Consider the following 21,205-nt stretch of genomic DNA (forward strand, 5'->3'; position numbering starts at 1 on the left):
TGGGTATCCATGTTTGTTTTCCAGTCCTTGACGGCATTATCAATCTTCGTGTTTAGGGAAGTTATTTGATCTGTGTGGCTGGCTATGACTGATTGGAAGGTCTTGCCAAAATCAGTCATGCCAGATGATGTTAGCTGTTGTTCAAGGTTGTTGATCTTGTTCTCAAGGCGAAGTAACTTAGATTCATGGTTTGTTATTGTTGCATGAAGAGACATATTTTCAGCATGAAGATTCAAGTTATCCGCCGTTAGGGTGGTGATGTAGTGCTTTAGTGTGTCAGGATCATTAGTCGTACCTGGGAGCATATCAACTGGGTTAAATCCTTTGAAGGCAGTAGAGATAGAGAGGGAGTCAGTCACGGTTGGTGGTGGTGTTGTCGAGTCGCCTGGGTTGGTGGGTGAGGGTGAGTCGTCCATGTTTGTTGTTGGTGATGCGTCGCTCTGGGCAAGAGGAAGTTTTTAACACCTGAAATTATAGCTTGAATCATAGAGCTTCACAAAGCTGGTCACCAGTCAAAAGAAATAGTGGAGAACGTTAGTGTGCGTGAGCATTCAGTGAGGAACTGGGTGGAGCGTTTCAAGGCTGATGGAGGTGTCAAGTTACCATCTACCAAACCTCGGCCTGGCCCTTCGAAGAAGACATCTGTTCATACCTTAACTGTGTTAAAGAAGCAGTTACTCTCTAACTGCTTCTTTAACACAGTTAAGGTACGAACAGATGTTTTCTTTGAGGGGTCAGGCCGAGGTTTGGCAGACGGTAACTCGACACTGCCACCAGCCTTGAAATGCTGCACCCAGTTCCTCACTGAATGTTCACACACACTAACATTCTCTACTATTTCTTTCATCTGGTGACCAGCTTTTTGAAGCTCTATGATTTGAGCTATAGTTTCAGGTGTTAAAGACTTTCTTTTACCCATAATCAAAGATGTATACCCCCAAAACCAAAAGGAACACTGGATAAATGATGGGGCAGATGAGAGACAACAGTGCAACACTTCCTCTCACCCTGGCAGCCACGTGAGCAATGAGAAGTCACTGTGAAGTATGGCAGCAGGCCATGACATCATGCTAACAGCTGATACCCAGCAGAATGCACTGACGAAAAAAGACCTCTCTGTATGGTAGGCCTCTGATTTTCATCACAGCATTATGCCGGGGCGCTCACCGGGCATAATGCCGTGACGAGCTCTACTCTCACTGAACCTACATCCACGCCAGTCCCTACTGAACCATCTAACCCTACCTCTTCCACTATTGTTGTGCTTCCCTCAGTGTGGGCTTGCAACAACCTATCTCAGTCTCTTCTACATGCTATTCCACTAGAAGTAAAGACAACAGCCCTAAGAACACATATGCATTAACACAAGACAAGAGCGGGAAAGCATTGATAAATCAATTAAACCCCAGAAAACTGCTCGTTCCTCTTCTTCAGACACACAAAACAGATGCAGAGATTTATGCACAAAACAAATTACTGCAGATGGTAAACTTCACATGGGCCCAAAACAGGATTTGGCATGCCACCTTCACTCTGCTCCCACCAGCAACACAGAACATGGCTCTTAAGGTCACACTATTTAATATATGCAGCTACAGCATAAACACGTCTTGGCTGAATTCATTGAGGCCGAACGTCCAGATGTGCTGCTATTAAACAGCAAATGTGTGCAAGGCACTCGACAAATCAGACACTGGGGCTACACTACTCGCCAATCTAGTGCTGAACCCAATAATGGCATTGCCATTATAGTGAACAGCTCTATACGGCATAAATTTCTAAACATTCCTTTCACCTACTTTACAGCATGGCTAAAAAACTTTTCGCCCTTCACAGACCTATAGTTATTTACTCTACCTATTCATGGCCAAATTCCAGCATAAACATTCCTGATGTAACTCCTCTCTTTAAGCACACCAGCATACCTATTTATCTTCTTGCTGATCTAAATGCAAAACAGCATTCCATGATACACTAACCTACACAGACACAGACAGACAGTTACACCAACTAGTCACATAAAAATGCCTAATACGCCTTGGCCGACACGTCAGTACCAACTTTAGCTCCATAGGCCAGGGTAAACCTGACATAATCATCACAAACTGAGCCATCCTCTACCTTCATCATCACATTACACCAGGATCACATACACTCTCACCACATACCCATCACCCTTCACATCTCGTCAGACCCCATTCTTATCCCCACCAGACCACTTCCTTCATACTCATGGGCAAACTGGGGCACATTTAAAGACCTTGATAACACCGACCTCTCACACAACTAGGATAAATACATCTCAGACATAAACACACAGATACCACACATACAGCAGTCTATCACACAAGCTGCTGAAAAGGCAGGCCCTAAAAACAATACTCTGTCAAATATTCTGTCTAAAAGGACGAAGTGCCTCCTCCTCCTCTGCTACTGTCACGACTTTGCCTCCAACTTGCACAGACATACACACATCATGTGAGATCTCACCTTTTTGAGAAATAACATCATCCACGGCTTGGATGAGGACCATGCCAGACACTGGCAATCCATCACACACACTGCTGAGACACACTGCATACGAGACCCCAGGAAATTTTGGAATTTTATTCAAAAGATCACTGGTATCCCAAAACCAACATTCTTACAGTATATAATACATAACATAAACATTGCTGACCCAGCACAGGCTGCACGTGCTTTCAAAATCACCTGGGAAAATACTTTTCACCCACACCCTCCAGACTCAGCCACATTCCAACACACACAAAATATTGAACACTGGGTTGCTACACACAGACACAACACCAATCCTGACCCTATCACCCATCTTGCCTCTCTCACCGCACCCACTTCCTCAACACACCTTTCTCTCAACTACTTGTAAAATCCTTAATTTCATGTCTTCCCCCAAAAGCACCTGGTGTTGCTGGCCTTTCACACCATATTCTCCGTCACCTTCCTGACTGTTATTTTTGCCAGTACTGACGTCTGTAATGCTTGCTTTGCTTCTAGCTACTTCCCTCCCTTATTCTAATCTGCAACTGCCACTCTTATCCCCAAACCTCACATAGATCCAACTGACCCGAGGAACTATAGACCTATCAGTCTCCTGGAAATCACTCAGAAAGACATTTGAAAGATTAAACACAAGACTTTGGACTCACCTTGAAACATACCACCTTACTGACTTTACAGTTTGACTTCTGTCAACACCACTCGATGCAAGCAACCCTCAACATCATTCTGAACTGCATTCATATCAATAAGGCTCAGGTATGTCCAACAGTCCTGAGTGCTGAAGATGTGAACATAAGAACATAAGAATGTAGGAACACTGCAGAAGACCTACTGGCCCATACGAGGCAGGTCCTTATCAAAACGACATCTACCTAAAGCTACTCAAGAAACAACTCCCGCACCCCCCAACACCAATCAAACCCAGCCCCTCCCGCTCATATATTTGTCCAGTCTCTTCTTAAAGCTACCCAAGGTCCTAGCCTCTATCACCCCACTGGGAAGACTGTTCCACGCAGAAAGCTTTTGATATGGTCTGGCATGCGGAACTCAGGTACAAGCTATGTAACCTTTTGAACCTTCCTCCGAACATCAAAAAATTTCTCCGCAACTTCCTCAATGACTATATGATGAGAATTAAGTTCAAAAATTGTTTCTCCTACTCCTTCACCCTCCATGTGGTGTACCACAAGGATCTGTGCTCTCTCCTACTCTGTACACACTACACACAAACAACATACCAAGCCCTGAATACCCAAACTCACCCACACTAACTTATGCAGATGACAATTATGCAACTCACCACATACAAAACCAACAGATACTTATCATTCAAAACACAACATGAGGTCAACAGAATTAGTACTTCGGAAATCCTATGACATATTAAAACTAATGCCAACAACTCAAAACTAACCTATTTCTTCTCAAAAGGACACCCACCTCTTCCTGTCAAACTCAGAAACACCACTACAAGAACACCCATTCCACGAACAAAATATACTACTGTACTTGGAGTTAACCTTAACTCCAATCTCAGGAACCCCTCCCCCCCACACACACACGTACGGAATGAGCTTATTAGCGACAGCCAGCACGGTTTCAGGGCTGGGAAATCCTGTGTCACAAACCTACTGAAGTTTTATGACAGGGTGACAGCAGTAAGACATGAGAGAGAGGTGGGTTGATTGCATTTTCTTGGATTGCAAGAAGACTTTTGACACAGTTCCTCTCAAGAGATTAGTGCAGAAGCTAGAGGATCAGGCATGTGTAACAGGAAGGGCACTGCAATGGATCAGAGAATACCTGACAGGGAGGCAACAACGAGTCATGGTACGTGATGAGGTATCACAGTGGGTGACTGTGACGAAAGGGGTCCCACAGGGGTCAGTCCTCGGACCAGTGCTATTTTTGATATGTGTGAATGACATAATGGAAGGGATAGGCTCAGAAATGTCCCTGTTTGCAGATGATGTGAATCTAATGAGGAGAATTAAATCAGATGAGGATCAGGCAGGACTACAGAGAGACCTGGACAGGCTGGACGCATGGTACAGCAACTGGCTCATCAAATTTAACCCCGCCAAATGCAAAGTCATGAAGATCAGGGAAGGGCAAAGAAGACTGCAGACAGAGAATAGGCTAGGCGGCCAAAGACTGCAAACCTTGCTCAAGGAGAAAGATCTTGGGGCGAGTGTAATACTGAGGACGTCTCCGGAAGCACACATCAACCAGATACTTGCTGCAGCATATGGGTGCCTGGCAAACCTGAGAATAGCACTCAGATACCTCAGTAAGGAATTGTTCAAGACTCTGTACAACATGTACGCCAGGCCCATACTGGAATATGCAGCACCAGTTTGGAACCCACACCTGGTCAAGCACGTCAAGAAATTAGAGAAAGTGCAACAGTTTGCAACAAGACCAATCCCAGAGCTAAGGGGATTGTCCAATGAACAAAGGTTAAGGGAAATCGGCCTAATGACACTGGAGGGCAGGAGGGCTAGGGGAGATGTGATAACGACATACAAAATACTGCTAGGAATAGATGAAGTGGACAGAGACAGGATATTCCAGAGATGGGACACAGAAACAATGGTTCACAATTGGAAGTTGAAGACTCAGATGAGTCAAAGGGATGTAAGGAAGTATTTCTTCAGTCATAGAGTTGTCAGGAATTGGAATAGTCTGGCAAGTGATGTAGTCGAGGCAGGAACCATACATAGTTTTAAGAAGAGGTATGATAAAGCTCATGGAGCAGGGAGAGAGGACCTAGTAGCAACCAGTGAAGAGGCAGGGCCAGGAGCTGAGTATCAACCCCTGCAACCACAATTAAGTGAGTACATACATCCATATACATATACTATATTAATGCCAAGAGTCCTATGGCTAGTATAGCCCTTGGATTGGTATATAGAATCAAAGGCTCACATCCACAGACTAAATTACACCTATACAAGGCCCTTATATGGCTGCTCATCACATTCTCACCTCTTGTTCTTTTACTAGCTGCTAAGACTAATGTCCTGAGACTAGTGAATTCAGAACCATGCACTGCGCTTGTTGATGGGCATAGTGTGGCATAACTGCAACAAGTAAGTCTCTGTACACCAGGACAGGCACCCTGGCCCTGAATGTCTTCTGGAAAGAGCTTAGTGACAGACAGACTGACTGGAAACCCACCAAGACCTCATGGACAACATATTTTGGCGAAATCATAAGACGGCCACATAGCACTCAAAATTTTTTTCAGTCTCTTATATTCCTGCTGCTGCTCCTCTCTATGCCTAATCTCTGACTAATCTTTCTGCCCTGCTCTCTGCAGGGATGGACCATGAAAGATGTCCTTTCTTCTAGCCAGCAATTCCATATTCCTCTCCATCTGTCGATAGTTTTCGAGAAACAGCAAACAGTAACCTCACATATGATACACTGGTGCTGCCTGTTGCTGGTCCTTTGTCACCCGAATCTGGATCACGCTTTGCAGTAGTAAGCTCACACTCAGCACAACAAGCCGCTTTTTTTCCTTTCTACTGTGGCCAACCAACACCATGCAGCTGGGTCTAGCCCCCAGCTCTTTTCCTCAATCTCTCAACCATTCCTCTCCCTCACTTCTCTTCCACTACTCAAATCTTCCTTTCATCCTCATGGGTCTTACCTGGGAGTATCCTGTCCTGTCCTAGAAATAAAACAACAGAGTATAAAATCTGACACCATTTTGATATACATGTATATTAAAAGCTTTCACTGAAAATTTGGAAACTTAATTATTTATATAACATTGTTTATGTATATTTCATAATGAAATACAGGGGAAAATATCAATAGTAAAAATACAGAAAGCATTTAAACCTTTCTCTGCCAAACTTTGGGATTTTATTTCCAAATTCCAATGTAGCTGGCTATGACATTTATATATATATTTTTTTTTTTCAACAAGTCGGCCGTCTCCCACCGAGGCAGGGTGACCCAAAAAAGAAAGAAAATTCCCAAAAAGAAAATACTTTCATCATCATTCAACACTTTCACCACACTCACACATTATCACTGCTTTTGCAGAGGTGCTCAGAATACAACAGTTTAGAAGCATATATGTATAAAGATACACAACATATCCCTCCAAACTGCCAATATCCCAAACCCCTCCTTTAAAGTGCAGGCATTGTACTTCCCATTTCCAGGACTCAAGTCCGACTATATGAAAATAACCAGTTTCCCTGAATCCCTTCACTAAATATTACCCTGCTCACACTCCAACAGATCGTCATGTCCCAAGTACCATTCGTCTCCATTCACTCCTATCTAACACGCTCACGCACGCTTGCTGGAAGTCCAAGCCCCTTGCCCACAAAACCTCCTTTACCCCCTCTCTCCAACCCTTTCGAGGACGACCCCTACCCCGCCTTCCTTCCCCTATAGATTTATATGCTTTCCATGTCATTCTACTTTGATCCATTCTCTCTAAATGACCAAACCACCTCAACAACCCCTCTTCTGCCCTCTGACTAATACTTTTATTAACTCCACACCTCTTCCTAATTTCCACACTCCGAATTTTCTGCATAATATTTTCACCACACATTGCCCTTAAACAGGACATCTCCACTGCCTCCAACCGTCTCCTCGCTGCTGCATTTACCACCCAAGCTTCACACCCATATAAGAGTGTTGGTACTACTATACTTTCATACATTCCCTTCTTTGCCTCCATAGATAACATTTTTTGACTCCACATATACCTCAACGCACCACTCACCTTTTTTCCCTCATCAATTCTATGATTAACCTCATCCTTCATAAATCCATCCGCCGGCACGTCAACTCCCAAGTATCTGAAAACATTCACTTCTTCCATACTCCTCCTCCCCAATTTGATATCCAATTTTTCTTTATCTAAATCATTTGACACCCTCATCACCTTACTCTTTTCTATGTTCACTTTCAACTTTCTACCTTTACACACATTCCTAAACTCATCCACTAACCTTTGCAATTTTTCTTTAGAACTTCCCATAAGCACAGTATCATCAGCAAAAAGTAACTGTGTCAATTCCCATTTTGAATTTGATTCCCCAAAATTTAATCCCACCCCTCTCCCGAACACCCTAGCATTTACTTCCTTTACAACCCCATCTATGAATATATTAAACAACCATGGTGACATTACACATCCCTGTCTAAGACCTACTTTTACCGGGAAGTAGTCTCCCTCTCTTCTACACACCCTAACCTGAGCCTCACTATCCTCATAAAAACTCTTTACAGCATTTAATAACTTTCCACCTATTCCATATACAGTGGACCCCCGGTTAACGAACTTTTTTCATTCCAGTAGTATGTTCAGGTGCCAGTACTGACCGAATTTGTTCCCATAAGAAATATTGTGAAGTAGATTAGTCCATTTCAGACCCCCAAACATACACGTACAAACGCACTTACATAAATACACTTACATAATTGGTCGCATTTGGAGGTGATCGTTATGCGGGGGTCCACTGTACTTGCAACATCTGCCACATTGCTCCTCTATCCACTCTATCATATGCCTTTTCTAAATCCATAAATGCAATAAAAACTTCCCTACCTTTATCTAAATACTGTTCACATATATGCTTCAATGTAAACACCTGATCTACACATCCCCTACCCACTCTGAAACCTCCTTGCTCATCCGCAATCCTACATTCTGTCTTACCTCTAATTCTTTCAATTATAACCCTACCGTACACTTTTCCTGGTATACTCAGTAAACTTATTCCTCTATAATTTTTACAGTCTCTTTTGTCCCCTTTCCCTTTATATAAAGGGACTATACATGCTCTCCACCAATCCCTAGGTACCTTCCCCTCTTTCATACATTTATTAAACAAAAGTACCAACCACTCCAACACTATATCCCCCCCTGCTTTTAACATTTCTGTCATGATGCCATCAGTTCCAGCTGCTTTATGTTTATATATTTAGCATTATTTTCATTATTTAATATGATTTTTAGTCTTAAAATATTAATATTATATTGCAGGCTGAAGAATTGGGTACCCCAGAAGAGATGCGGAAACGGGCTGACACGATGATACAGAAGGCTCTGATTATGTTTCCTGGTGTACTGGTTCCTCTACTTGATAAATGTAACATTCAGCCAGATCCTGTCGTTGCTAGTCTTGAAGTATTTTCATTATTTAATATGATTTTTAGTCTTAAAATATTAATATTATATTGCAGGCTGAAGAATTGGGTACCCCAGAAGAGATGCGGAAACGGGCTGACACGATGATACAGAAGGCTCTGATTATGTTTCCTGGTGTACTGGTTCCTCTACTTGATAAATGTAACATTCAGCCAGATCCTGTCGTTGCTAGTCACGCATTCTTTGGTCCAAGAGCACAAATAGAGTATGTTCTTTTTCATTTACTATGCATACATGTTAATACTTATTGCATTGTTAATACTTATTGCATTCTTCTTTAACCTTAGCAACTCTTGTTTAGCACATCACTTGTTTCCCCAGCAAGATGGTGATGCTGTTATCCCAGAACACCTTCATAAGATGAAAACTACAGTATGCCCTCAATTTCACTGACTTTAGAATTATAGGACCAAAAAATTGCCGAGTCATTTGAACTGGAAACAAATGATAGTCCATTGTTTATAGAATTATCTGATAGTTGTTTTTTTCACAACTGCCATCTTGGCTAAGAGAGGGTGATGATGACAGCAAAACAGTGTCATCTCTCTCCACCACAGTCACCATTACTGGCCACCTGTAATGCTGGGTTTACCGTATTTATACTTTGTAGACTTCGTGCAAATTATGGCTATTTTTCAGAACTAAGATGACCCAACTCTATATGATTGCTTCAACCTATAGTTACTGTAGCATCTACATTACATTTATTCATAAATCTCAATAATTCATGAATTATCACTATTTTTCACCCTCCAAGGAAGGGGTTACTTGATACTAGTAAAGGGCTCTTGACTCAAGGAATTAGAGCTTCCTTCCTTTTCCTTGGATCATACCTGATTACTTTCCATTTCCCAGTACTGTATAAGCCGAAAGGCTTTAGCACTTACTCTCTAATATAATTACTATTATATTTATTTTGTTATTTCTTATTAACACATCAGCCTTTCCCACCAAGGCAAGGTGACCCAAAAAAAGAAGAAACACTTTCATCATCATTCAGTCCATCACTGTCTTGTCAGAAGCTCTTCTACACTACCATTAAAACGCCCCTTTCTTTCAGAACACAGGCACTGTACTTCACACCGCCAGGACTCAAGTCCAGCTTGCTGGTTTCCCTGAATCCCTTCATAAATATTACTTTGCTCATACTCCAACAGCACGTCAAGTCATGAAAACCATTTGTCTCCACTCGCTCCTATTTAACACATTCACTCATGGTTGCTGGATGTCCAAGCCTTGTGCACACAAAACCTCCTTTACGTTCCCCTCCTTCCATTCTTAACTAGGACTATAGATTTATACACTATAGATTTTTACTATAGATTTATGCACTCTCCAAGTCATTCTATTTCGTTTCATCCTCTCTAAATGTTCGAACCACCTCATCAACCCCTCTTTAGCCCTCTGGCTAATACTTTTAGTAACCCCACACCTAATTTCCAAACTGCAGATTCTCTGCATTATATTTACACCACACATTGCCCTCAGACATGACATCTCCACTGCCTCCAGCCTTCTCCTTGTTGCAACATTCACCACACATGCTTCACACCCATGTAAGACCATTGGAATGACTGTACTTTAATACATTCCCCTCTTTGCTTCCATGAGTAACATTGTCTCTACAGACTCTTCAGTGCACCACTCACATTTTTCCCCTCATCATTTCTATGATTCACCTCGTCTTTCGTATGTAGTCTCATCTGCTAACAAGTTCACTCCCAAATATCTGAATACATTCACTTCCTCCATACTCCCTTCAATCAAATATCCTATCTTTCATTACCTAAATTTTTTGCTATCCTCATCATCATACTCTTTCCTGTGGCTCGTACGTTGGTTTGCGTGCAGCCAGCAGTAACAGCGTGGTTGATCAGGCTCTGATCCACCAGGAGGCCTGGTCACAGACTGGGCCGCGGGGGCTTTGACCCCCGGAACTCTCTCCAGGTAAACCTACCAAACTCGTCCACCAGCCTCTGCACCTTCTCTTCAGAATCTCCCAAAAGCACGGTGTCATCAGCGAAAAGAAACTATGACAACTCCCACTTCGTGTTAGATTTTTTATCTTTTAATCCCATGCCTCTTGCCAACACCCGAGCATTCACTTTTACAACCCCATCTATAAATATATTGACCAACCATGGTGACATCACACATCCCTGTCTAAGGCCTACTTTTACTAGGAAATGATCTCCCTGTCTCCTACATACTCTCACCTGAACCTCACTGTCCTTGTAACAACTCTTCACTGCTTTCAGTAACCTACTTCCTAATCCATACATTTGCAACATCTACTACATTGCCCCTCTATTTGCCCTATCATATGCCTTTTCCAAATCCATCAATGCAATAAAAACCTCTTTACCCTTATCTAAATACTGTTCACCTATATGTTTCACTGTAAACACTTGGTCTCCACCCCCCATCCCCCACCCTTCCTAAAGCTTCCTTGTTTATCTGCGATCCTGCTCTCGATCTTACTCATAATTCTTTCAATAATAAGTCTACCATGCACTTTACCAGGTATATCCCGGCATGTTAGTCACCTCTTACGACACGCATGATTTATGGAGGAAGAATTCTCTTCCACTTTCTCATTGAGATAAGAGAAAATAAACAAGAACAACAACTAGTAAGAAAGAAGAAAACCCATAGGGGTTGTATATATATGCTTGTACATGTATGTGTAGTGTGGGCTTAATGTAAGTAGAAGTAGCAAGATGTACCTGAAATCATGCATGTTTGAGACAGAAAAAAAGACACCAGCAATCCTACAATAAAACAATTACAGGCTTTTGTTTTACACACACTTGGCAGGATGGTAGTACAGTGGACCCCCGGTATTCGATGGCATCGGTATCCGATAAATCCTGTATTTGATACATTTTAACGCAAAAATTTTGCCTCTCCACTCGTTAAAAAACCTGCCACACGCGATTCGCCCGAGACGTGTCCACGTGTGGCCTGAACTGCCCCGTGTGTGCCAGTGTTTACAAGCCAGCCAGTGTGCTCGCATCTAAGCATACATTCTGTACATTCCATATTATCACAGTGATTTTGGTGCTTGTTTCTGCAAAATAAGTCACCATGGGCCCCAAGAAAACTTCTAGTGCCAACCCTGTGGTAAAAAGGGTGAGAATTAGTATGGAAATTAAGAAAGATTTTGAAGGGTTTGGGGCTAACCCTGAGAAGCCTATGCCAGTTGTGGAATCCATTGTGCCTATTTAAAAAATTAAGGAAATGTGTGCAAAGTGGGTTGAACTGCAAACCTTTATGGATGAAAATCACCCTAACACGGCTGTTGCAAGCTGTGCTGGTGACTATTACAATGACAATGTTATGGTCCATTTTAGACAAATCTTAAAGGAACGGAAGGTACAGAGCTCTATGGACAGATTTGTTGTGCGACAGAGGTCCAGTGACTCTCAAGCTGGTCCTAGTGGCATTAAAAGAAGAAAGGAAGTAACCCCGGGAAAGGACTTGCTACCTCAAGTCCTAATGGAAGGGGATTTCCCTTCTAAACATTAACAACTTCAACACACTCCACTTCTCCCATCCCATCAATCATCACCAGATCTTCATTAAAGGTAAGTGTCATGTATTCTATTGTTAGTAGAGTACTACAAACTGTGCATGTCTTCTTCAGTTTGTGTGCATTAAACTTAATATTTCATGTGGTAAAAATTTTTTTTTTTCATACTTTTGGGTGTCTTGCATGGATTAATTTGATTTCCATTATTTCTTATGGGGAAAATTAATTCGCCTTTCGATAATTTTGGCATATGATGAGCTCTCAGGAACAGATTAATATCGAATACCGGGGGTCCACTGTACCTCCCTGGGTGGTTGCTGTCTATCAACCTGCTTCCCAGGAAGTTTGTGGCTATAGGAGGGTTTGTGGCAGAAGTTTGTGGCTATAGGAGGGAGGGTGCAGGAGGAAAGAGGAGGGATTCGTGGAATGATAAAGTAAAGGGTGTGATAAAAGAGGTTTTTACAAAGCAGAAGTGTTATAAGAAGAGCAGAGTATATGGAAACCAAAAGAAAGGTGAAGAGAGTGCAAAAGGAGAGCAGATGATAGAGTGGGAAAAGCACTGTCAAGAAATTTTGATGAAAATAAGAAAAAAATTGGAGTGAGATGAACAAGAAAGCCTAGGGAATAAATGGATTTGTCAGTTAAAAACAGAGTAGGGGAGTTAGTAGATGGGGAGCTGGAGGTATTGGGTAGATGGCGGGAATATTTTGAGGAACTTTTAAATGTTGATGAAGAAAGGGAGGCGGTAATTTCATGCATTGGCCAGGGAGGTATACCATCTTTTAGGAGTGAAGAAGAGCAGGATGTGAGTGTGGGGGAGGTGCGTGAGGTATTACATAGAATGAAAGGGGGTAAAGCAGCTGGAACTGACGGGATCATGACAGAATGGTTGGTATTTTTGTTTATATAAAGGGAAGGGGACAAAAGAGATTGTAAAAATTATAGAGGAATTAGTTTACTGAGTATACCAGGAAAAGTGTATGGTACGGTTATTATTGAAAGAATTAGAGGTAAGACAGAATGTAGGATTGCATTGAAGCATATATGTGAACAGTATTTAGATAAAAGTAGGGAAGTTTTCATTGCATTTATGGATTTAGAAAAGGCATATGATAGAGTGGATAGGGAAGCAATGTGGCAGATGTTACAAGTATATTGAATAGGTGGTAAGTTACTAAATGCTGTAAAGAGTTTTTATGAGGATAGTGAGGCTCAGGTTAGGGTGTGTAGAAGAGAGGGAGACTACTTCCCAGTAAAAGTAGGTCTTAGACAGGGATGTGTAATGCCACCATGGTTGTTTAACCCTTTCAGGGTCCAAGGCCCAAATCTGGAGTCATGCACCAGTGTCCAAGAATTTTCCAAAAAAAAATTTGTTATTTTTTCTTATGAAATCATAGAGAATCTTTTTGTGAAGGTAATAAAACAAAAAGTACGAAATTTGGTGGAAAATTGACGAAATTATGCTCTCACGAATTTTGATGTGTCAGCGATATTTACGAATCGGCGATTTTGCCGACTTTGACTCCCATTTTAGGCCAATTACATTATTCCAATCAACCAAATTCTTAGCTATTTCACTAGTATTACTTCTATTCTATCGATTGAGCACAAGAAATCGCCAAGTCAACTGTTTCAACTACAAAATAAAGTGATCGGAAATTGTTAATTTGGCCAATTTAACACAAAGATCAAAATATTCCAATTTCAAAATAGGGTCCAGAATAAACAATGTAGGCATTCCTGGCACTAAACTAACATTTCCTCTGTTCATTAGTTATGTTTTGAGGCTTTACAAATAAATTCCATTTTGATTTTTTATTCACATAATGAATTTTTATTCACACCAAAAAATAGGAGATTTACTGTTATGCAATACTGTAATAATTGTATAAATATCATCACCATATTTGTGAATGTATATTAGACCCACCAGCTGACGTGTATTAGATGTGTGAGGTCGTTTGTTTACTCTTGAATATCGGCAAAAATTTAACATTTCCGCTACTTTGAGCTCAGTTTCAAGCCATTTCCAGTGCTAAAACCAATCAAAATCATCTCTATTTCTGTAATATGTCTTCCATTCTATCAAATGAGACCAAGAAATCGCAAATACAACTATAAAAAACATACGAAAAAACACTGCAAAGTTGCTGTTTTAATCGAAAAATCATGATTTCAGTTTTTTTCTCTCATTATACACAGTGTGCTGCAGGATCTGTTTTATGTGGTGCACACATACCACATAGATGTATTCTCTCATATCTAGGCCCAAATGTACCACTCACAGTTTATCAGAGTGAGCTGAGCTAATGGCGTAGATCTACGGTTTGGACACTCACCGTAAAGCCGTAGATCTACAGGACGGACCCTGAAAGGGTTAATATATTTATAGATGGGGTTGTAAAAGAAGTAAATGCTAGGGTGTTTGGGAGAGGGGTGGGATTAAATTATGGGGAATCAAATACAAAATGGGAATTGACACAGTTACTTTTTGCTGATGATACTGTGCTTATGGGAGATTCTAAAGAAAAATTGCAAAGTTTAGTGGGCAAGTTTGGGAGTGTGTGTAAAGGTAGAAAGTTGAAAGTGAACATAGAAAAGAGTAAGGTGATGAGGGTATCAAATTATTTAGATAAAAATTGAATATCAAATTGGAGAGGAGAAGTATGGAAGAAGTGAATGTTTTCAGATATTTGGGAGTTGACGTGTCAGCGGATGGGTTTATGAAGGATGAGGTTAATCATAGCATTGATGAAGGAAAAAAGTTGAGTGGTGCGTTGAGGTATATGTGGAGACAAAAAACGTTATCTATGGAGGCAAAGAAGGGAATGTACAAGAGTATAGTGGTACCAATACTCTTATATGGGTGTGAAGCTTGGGTTGTAAATGGTTCAGTGAGGAGACGGTTGGAGGCAGTGGAGATGTCCTGTCTAAGGGCAATGTGTGGTGTAAATAATATGCAGAAAATTCAGAGTGTGGAAATTAGGAGAAGGTGTGGAGTTAATAAAAGTATTAGTCAGAGGGCTGAAGAGGGGTTGTTGAGGTGGTTTGGTCATTTAGAGAGAATGGATCAAAGTAGAATGACATGGAGAGCTTATAAATCTGTAGGAGAAGGAAGGCGGGGTAGGGGTCGTCCTCGAGAAGGTTGGAGGGAGGGGGTAAAGGAGGTTTTGTGGGCGAGGGGCTTGGACTTCCAGCAAGTGTGTATGAGCGTGTTAGATAGGAGTGAATGGAGACAAATGGTATTTGGGACCTGATGAGCTGTTGGAGTGTGAGCAGGGTAATATTTAGTAAAGGGATTCAGGGAGACTGGTTATTTTTATATATAGCTGGGCTTGTGTCCTGGAAATCAGAAGTACAGTGCCTGCACTTTAACCCTTAAACTGTCCAAACATAGATCTACGTTCACATGTGTAGTGCTCCAAAAGTAGATCTACTTTTTTTACATATTTTCAAATATAAAAAAAAACGTAGCTCAAAGTTTTTTTTTACACGCTTTAAAATTGCATACTTTGAAATGTTGAAAAAATGTAGATCTACGTTTGGACAGTTTAACCCGTAAACAGTCCAAATGTATACTATATACGTTTTGACCGCTAGTGCCCCAAACGTATATATGTGTTTTATTTTTCCTGCCTTCAAATTTGGCACGATTGGCCTGAGATGCCTTGTCAGCATAGAATGGGTCCTAACACTGTGTGCACGGTATGAAAAAAATCTGGGACCACTTAGTACCTTGTGGGAGCACCAGTTCAAATGAACGCCAGCTAGAGCAAAAAGCTCAGCAAACACCTGGGATTCACTGATGTCATATAGTATTAACACTCCCATTTTAAGAGGAAGTGATTTTGACCCTGAGTTTGGTGGGTCTGAGGTGGATGTTGCCACAAGTGGTCGAGGAAATATAAAAAAACCTCAATAATAACCCATGTGCAATATTTGTGCAACACCCTTTCAGAATGTCTTATAATCTATGCCTTAAGTCAACAGAAACAATTCTGGCTGGCTGGCAGGCTGGCTGGCTACCTGCCTGGATGACTGGCTGACTGATTGGCTGGTTAGCTGGCTGGCCAGCTATGTGGCTGGTCGGCTGCTGGCAGCCTGGCTCTATCTCCGTTTGTCTATCTGTATCTTTGTTTATCTCTGTCTCTATCTCTGTCTGTCTTTGTCTATCATTGTTTCTATCTATCTGTCTCTGTCTATCCCTGTCTATCTCTGTCTATCTCTTTCTATCTGTTTATCTCTGTCTCACAGGTACACATAAATACACGTATACATAGTGTAAATTACCTAGGATAACCCAAAAAATCCAGACAAAGTGCTGTACTCTGCTTGAAGATGTGAGTAAACATGATGATGCAGTCTTGTGGCTCTCTCTGAGACAGAGAGCTAGACAGATAGACAGACAGATAGATAGGGAGCTTGACAGACAGACAAATACAGACATGTTTGTGTACCAGTGAAAACAAAGGAGGGCGATGCTCATCAAACGTCACCTCTAATCTTTTCTTATCTGCTGCACCCTCCCCCACCCTCGTGTATGCTCATCAAACATCAGCTCTTTTCAGATGTTATCTCATCTCATCACGTCACTGTCAGGGGTGGACTTTGTTTTTCATGCTTCAAGGCAACTTATTATTTTATTATTATTATGTATTTTTTTTCCTCCTCCCTCCCTCCTGCCCTCCCTCCCTCTCTCTCTCTCTCTCTCTCCTTGTTTTTATATACTTCCACATATCCAAAACATTGCTGGGACATATAAATACTTTGTATATATTCCAAGACAATAGTAAATGGCCAAGGCAGGTGTAAATGTCCACCTGTCAGTGTTTTTGTGACAATTTGAGTACAATTTCAGTACCTAATACTAGTGTCAGAACAAAGATTGGTTATGAAGTGACAAGAACTACTATAAATTGTAATTATCAGAACATGAAAATTATATAAAATAATATGAAAAATAGAAAAAAAGGTATATCGGCAACACTTTTGCATGCGGCAGCACTCCATGTTGCTGCCAGGTGATCCCCAAGTGCCAACTTTGCAGCCTCATATGTCGATAAATACTGACTCTAAATTTTTTTTTTCATATAACACTTAGAAAAATGTGCTCTTTTTTTCAATAAAAAAAAACTATTTTTTTATTTTTCAAAATATTCAGGGCACTGGGGTAGTGAATGTATATATACGTTTGGATCATTTACAGGTTAAGGGTTAAAGGACGGGTTTGGGATATTGGCTGTTTGGAGGGATATGTTGTGTATCTTTATACGTATATGCTTCTAAACTGTTATATTCTGAGCACCTCTGCAAAAACAGTAATTATGTGTGAGTGAGGTGAAAGTGTTGAATGATGAAAGTATTTTCTTTTTGGAGATTTTCTTTCTTTTTTGGGTCACCCTGCCTCGGAGAAAATTCAGATTAGTGTGTATACATGTATCTTTCTTTCAACAAATTGGCCTTTTCCCACCGAAGCAGGGTGGCCCAAAAAGAAAAACAAAAGTTTCTCTTTTTAATTTTAGTAACGTATACAGGAGAAGGGGTTACCAGCCTCTTGCTCCCGGCATTTTAGTCGCCTTTTACAACATGCATGGCTTACGGAGGAAGAATTCTGTTCCACTTCCCCATGGAGATAAGAGGAAATAAACAAGAACTAGTAAGAAAATAGAAGAAAACCCAGAGGGGTGTGTGTATATATATTCTTGTACATGCATGTGTAGTGTGACCTATGTGTAAGTAAAGTAGCAAGATGTACCTGTCTTCTTGCATGCTTATGAGACGGAAGGAAAAAGACAGGTTAAAATCGTGCTAATCATTTTACTGTATACTTTTATTCAGCTGCAATACAAAATTTAAGTACTTTTTATAACATTTCTCTAAAAAAAAAAAATATTTAGAGGTCTATGTAGTCATATTTCTGTTAGTTAATATCAAGAATATAACTGTTATATTTCTCTTTTAGACAGAGTAAAGGCCTGAGTCAGATTGTCAGCCTTTATGTGGGCCGCTGTTTTCATGTTTGGAAAGAGGCTGGCGTCATGACCTGGCTAGAAGGTGAGAGGTTACATTTTAAATTGATCTTGTCACATTAATTGTGATATTGTTGCACTTCACAACCAAGTGCTTTTTTTTTTTTTTTTTTTTTTTTTTTTTTTTTTTGCTGTCTTGTATATGAATGTGAGTACAGTATTGCCTTTTATATACCCAGATTTGTAAATTAGGTGGCTAATGGCTGAGAAGTGAGCTCCCTTATTTATCGTCCATCTTTTTTATTTTTGGTGTATGTTAAGAAGCATCTTTCCATCATACATTGCCCAAGTTTCAATGAGATAGCCCAACAAACAACTGAGAAAAAAAATATTTACCAAAAATCATGTATGGCAAGCACAAGCCAGGTACTGGAAATAAGTCACTTTCACTTTTTTGGGTTATCCTAGGTTCTCTATACATACACTGCTATGTATGATAATCTGTGTAACTGTATTTGTGTATACCTGAATAAACTTATTTATTTACTTCTAGTCTGTCAACTGAGTACAAGAAACTGCCCATTCACCTATTTCAACTACCCAATAAAGTGGTCAGAAATTGGCAATTTGGCCAATTTCACACAAGTTTCAACATATGCTAATTTCAAAATAGGGTCCAGAATAAACAATGCAGATATTCCTGGCACTAAAATAGCATTTTCTCTGTTCATTAGTCATGGCTCCAGGCCCCTCTTATATTACTCTTGCTTACCATTTGGAATTTTTATTCACACAAAAAGTAGAAGATTTACTGTTATGCAGACCACTGCATAACGGTATATGAAGAGGACATGGGATACAAGTACCATTCTCGTATCCCTGTCTTGGGGCTTATATTAGAGAAAACGGAGTGTAGCACATGGCTAACTGTGATATACACTCGTACTGCACCGTAAAACTGAAACAAAAAAGCTATTTCCTCTTCATACATTATCACACATAGCAGCATGTGCGTAGAGAATCTAGGATAACCCAAAAAATTCAGACAAAGTGGCTTATTTCTAGTACCTGACTTGGGTTAGCCATATATGATTTTTGGTAAATACAGTGGTCCCTCGTTTTTCATAGTTAATCCGTTCCTGGAGTTGCTACTATTAACGAAATCTACGATTTGCGAATCAATTTTCCCCATAAGAAATAATGTAAATACAATTAATCCATTCCTGACACCCAGAAGTATTAAAACAAAAAAATTTTTTACATGAAATATCCATGTAGTACATAAACAATACAGTGGGAAATGATGAATGAAACATTAACAGCATAACACTTACCTTTATTGGAGATTCTTCTTAGTGTATGGGAGACTGGAGGAGGAGAGAGATTGGAATGTTTATAGTTTGGAAGGGGAATCCTCTTCCAGCAACACCTCAGGTACCAATTGCTTTTCTGGGGTTGCTTCTCTTCTCTGTTTCTTAATGCCACTAGGACCACCTTGAGAGTCACTGGAGTCCTGTCTCGCAAAATAACTGTGGAGAGAGCTCTGTTTCTGGCATCTCTTTAACACTTCCCTAAAATGGCCCAAGACTTTGTCACTGTACATGATGCCAACATGGCTTGCAACAACCTTGTCAGGGTGATGTTTCCCCATAAAGCTTTCCATCTTACCCCACATAGCAAAAATCTCTTAAATTTCTGAAGAAGGCACCCTCTTCCATCTCTCTTCCTCCTCTGCAGCAAGATTCTGAGCTGCGATCTGTTGCTGTTCCTGCTGAAGCTCTTGCAGCTCCTCAGTGGTGAGCTCTTCGTTGTGGTCTTCCACCAATTCTTCCACATCCTCCAAACTCACATCCAACCCCATGGAACTCCCCAGTGCCACAATTGATTTAACAACAGACAAAGGCTCATCAGGGTCAGTCCCAAACCCTTCAAAATCCCTCTTGTCGACACAATCTGGCCACAATTTTCTCCAGGTAGAGTTCAAAGTCCTGGTAGTCACTCTCTCCCAAGCCATACCTATAAGGGTTATGCAATGGAGGATGCTGAAGTGTTCTCTCCAAAATTCCCTTAGGGTCAAGTGAGTGTCTGTGGTCACAGTCAAGCACCTGTGAAACATTGCTTTTGTGTAGAGTTTTTTAAAGTTTGCACTGACCTGCTGGTCCATGGGCTGGAGGAGAGAAGTGGTATTCAGGGGCAAGAACTTTACTGTGATGAACCCAAACTCCTCGAAAATTAGGTCATCCAAGTTTGGAGGATGAGCAGGTGCATTGTCCATTACTAGCAGGCACTTGAGATCCAATTTTTTTTCCAGGAGGTAATTCTTCACACTAGGGCCAAACACTTCATTGAACCACTCGACGAAAATTTCCCTAGTGACCCATGCCTTACTATTAGATTTCCAAAACACACACAATTTACTCTTCATAACATTGTTTTTCCTGAACACACTGGGATTTTCAGAATGGTACACTAGTAATGGCTTCACTTTGAAATCCCCACTAGCATTAACACAGAACATTAGCGTCAGCCTGTCTTTCATAGGCTTGTGTCTTGGCATTGCCTTTACCTCCTGTGTAATGAAGGTCCTCTTTGGCATTTTCTTCCAGAAGAGGCCTGTTTCGTCACAATTGAACACTTGTTCAGGTTTCAGTCCTTCAGCCTCTATGTACTCCTGGAATTCATGCACATATCAATGATGTTTTTCTTAAATTCAATTGTATTTCTCACCTTCTTTACCACAGGCTTGGCACTAGGAGCTTTCGTTGGAGCCATGGTAGCTTATTTAGTACTTGCAAGCACTAAAATAAATGGAATATAATGAAATATTTCGCTGGAGCACGTGAGGGGACCTTCGCTCACTGGTAAACAATGCCAGACTGGCTGCCGCCCCGGCTCACGCCGTGGGTACGCGTCCCGGATGAACTACTACTCACGAGTCAACCTATGAAAAGCGAGCCCATGTTTATACAAAAATATCCCTATGATTTCCGAAATCTATGA

At 40.9% G+C, this 21,205-nt stretch overlaps 1 protein-coding gene across 1 annotated transcript in view; it reads left to right on the forward strand.

Moving 5' to 3' along the window:
* The window catches only part of Nulp1 (Nuclear localized protein 1), a gene marked incomplete at its 5' end in the record, with an annotated part of 92,759 nt that overhangs the window by 29,423 nt on the left and 42,131 nt on the right, over nt 1-21,205 (forward strand). The window contains 2 exon segments of the mRNA XM_070095227.1: nt 8,740-8,909; nt 18,199-18,290. Of these exon segments, the coding sequence (XP_069951328.1) occupies nt 8,740-8,909; nt 18,199-18,290 (262 nt within the window).

Source organism: Cherax quadricarinatus, chromosome 49, assembly GCF_038502225.1.
Source record: "Cherax quadricarinatus isolate ZL_2023a chromosome 49, ASM3850222v1, whole genome shotgun sequence".
NCBI classification, from domain to species: domain Eukaryota; kingdom Metazoa; phylum Arthropoda; class Malacostraca; order Decapoda; family Parastacidae; genus Cherax; species Cherax quadricarinatus.